General features: G+C 33.9%; 1 protein-coding gene across 1 annotated transcript in view; it reads left to right on the forward strand.

Annotated features, from left to right (window-relative positions):
* Positions 1 to 2,020, forward strand: part of MGAT4D (MGAT4 family, member D) — a 51,792-nt gene that overhangs the window by 24,868 nt on the left and 24,904 nt on the right. The window contains exon 4 of the mRNA XM_008573283.1: positions 1,244 to 1,377. Within this exon, the coding sequence (XP_008571505.1) occupies positions 1,244 to 1,377 (134 nt within the window). The remainder of the gene's footprint in view (positions 1 to 1,243; positions 1,378 to 2,020) is intronic.

Genomic DNA, 2,020 nt, shown 5'->3' on the forward strand with positions numbered 1-2,020 from the left:
ATGCCCACAACCACCATTAAACCATCAACTTAATCACCTCTTCAAGGCCCCACCTTTCAATTATGATAACAGGATTTTCCACCCTCAACAAGTTACAATGGGGATTAAGCTTCCAATATATGAACTTTGGGGGACACAATTCAATCAATCCATAGCAGGAACCCGGAATGGGAGATGATATTTGTAACAAATATAACAACAAAGGGCTTGTATTGAGAATATATAAAGAGCATCAAAAAATTAATAAGAAAAATTCAGACAACTTAATAGAGAAATAAGCAAGAGCTTAAACAAGGATTTCACAAAAGAGAACATCCAAAAGTCAATAAACATATGAACATATGCTCAAATTCAGTAGTAATCAGGGAAATACTGGTTCCTACTGTTCTTACCAAATTTGGTTCAGTGGTTTTTCTTACAAACACTTCTCACTTTATTTTATACCAGGGCCCTGAAATGATTGTTTTGACAAAAATTTCTTTTTTTCAGTCAGTTCTATCACCGCTATTTAGGAAGAGGATTTTCTGAGTTCCTCACTTAGCCATTTTGTCAGTCTTATGTCTGTCTTAAAGTGAGGAAATTCAGGCTTCAGAGGATGTGTTATCTTACCTAAGCTCCTACAGCCAGGCACTGGTGCAGCCAAGACTGAGTTTGAGCAGATAACATGGGACCTATATTCCCTACTGCTTCAGATATTATTGGGCAATAAAAAATCACTTAGGGGCATGGATTCATTCCATCAAGTCATTTAGAAATTACTTCATTCATTTTTCTAACAGATGAAAATATTTCATAGGGTTTTTTTCTGTTTTGGGTTCCAGTGTCTCTAGGAAGAAGAGAATCAGCTTATATGTGACATTTTAAACTCAGTTAGATGAAGGCTATAACAAATAGAAGGTGGTTTGTTTTGTTTTCACTATAGCAAAATTCTCCATCAAGAGACCATCATAGAGTCTGTTTAATGCATTTACTAACTGTCCACTGTAAATTAGGATTTCTTCAAACAGAAAATGAAATATGTGATAAAAAATTAACATAGTTTGAATTATTTTTGTAGTACAGTTTCAAACACTCTTTTTATGATCATAAGACTAGGCCACNTTTGAATTATTTTTGTAGTACAGTTTCAAACACTCTTTTTATGATCATAAGACTAGGCCACACATAGGTATAAGCATAACATTAATGCTAAATTATATTTCGTGTGGTTTGAAATGATGCCACCGTACTCCTATGTCTGCAGCTTCTTTTGCACTGGGGATTCCCACTGTTAACAGAGGAAATCATACTTACCTGAAGCAGACGTTGACCTCTCTTCTCTCCAGGATGACTCTTTCAGAAGAGAAGGACTCTGTGGTGATTGTCTCTGTTGCAGATGTATGTATGAAAAATAAGCTCTCATTACTTTCACCCTATAGTCTCCAGATTCCCTTCTTCAATGATAATGAAAAGTTTTTAAATAAATTTTTAAAAAATAATCCATAGATGCTTTATTTGGATAGCAGAGAATATATTTAATACTTATTTGACACCATTGAAAGAAATATGTAATCTAAAAAAAGAAAACATGGTGACTTAATGTGGGAGATACTGTATAAGATTGCTCTATTTGAACTGCATTTAATATAGGATTCCTGCATAGTATATGGTACAGAAATTATATTTACAAACAGAACATTAAAAATGGTGCTATAGTAATAAAACCTGCTCAGCCCAATATAAGGTTGGCATATGAATCCAGAGATAATTTATATTAAGTAACAACAACAGTCAACATGCAACATTTTGTACCCAGTTCCATGAAAGCTGTAATAAACGGAAATTAGTTGCTTTTATTTTCACTACAGTAATAATTGTACAGTATTAGCTGAGGGACTCCTTCCTATACCTGAGGGATTGTGGATGATTTTTTTCTAGACATTATTTAAAACTTGCATTACATCCCTGTGAAGTAGGTACTACTATCCTAATTTTACAGATGAAGGAACTCAAGCTTAAAGAAACTACATAACTAGCCCAG

This window comes from Galeopterus variegatus, unplaced genomic scaffold (assembly GCF_000696425.1).
Source record: "Galeopterus variegatus unplaced genomic scaffold, G_variegatus-3.0.2 Scaffold897, whole genome shotgun sequence".
Classification (NCBI taxonomy): domain Eukaryota; kingdom Metazoa; phylum Chordata; class Mammalia; order Dermoptera; family Cynocephalidae; genus Galeopterus; species Galeopterus variegatus.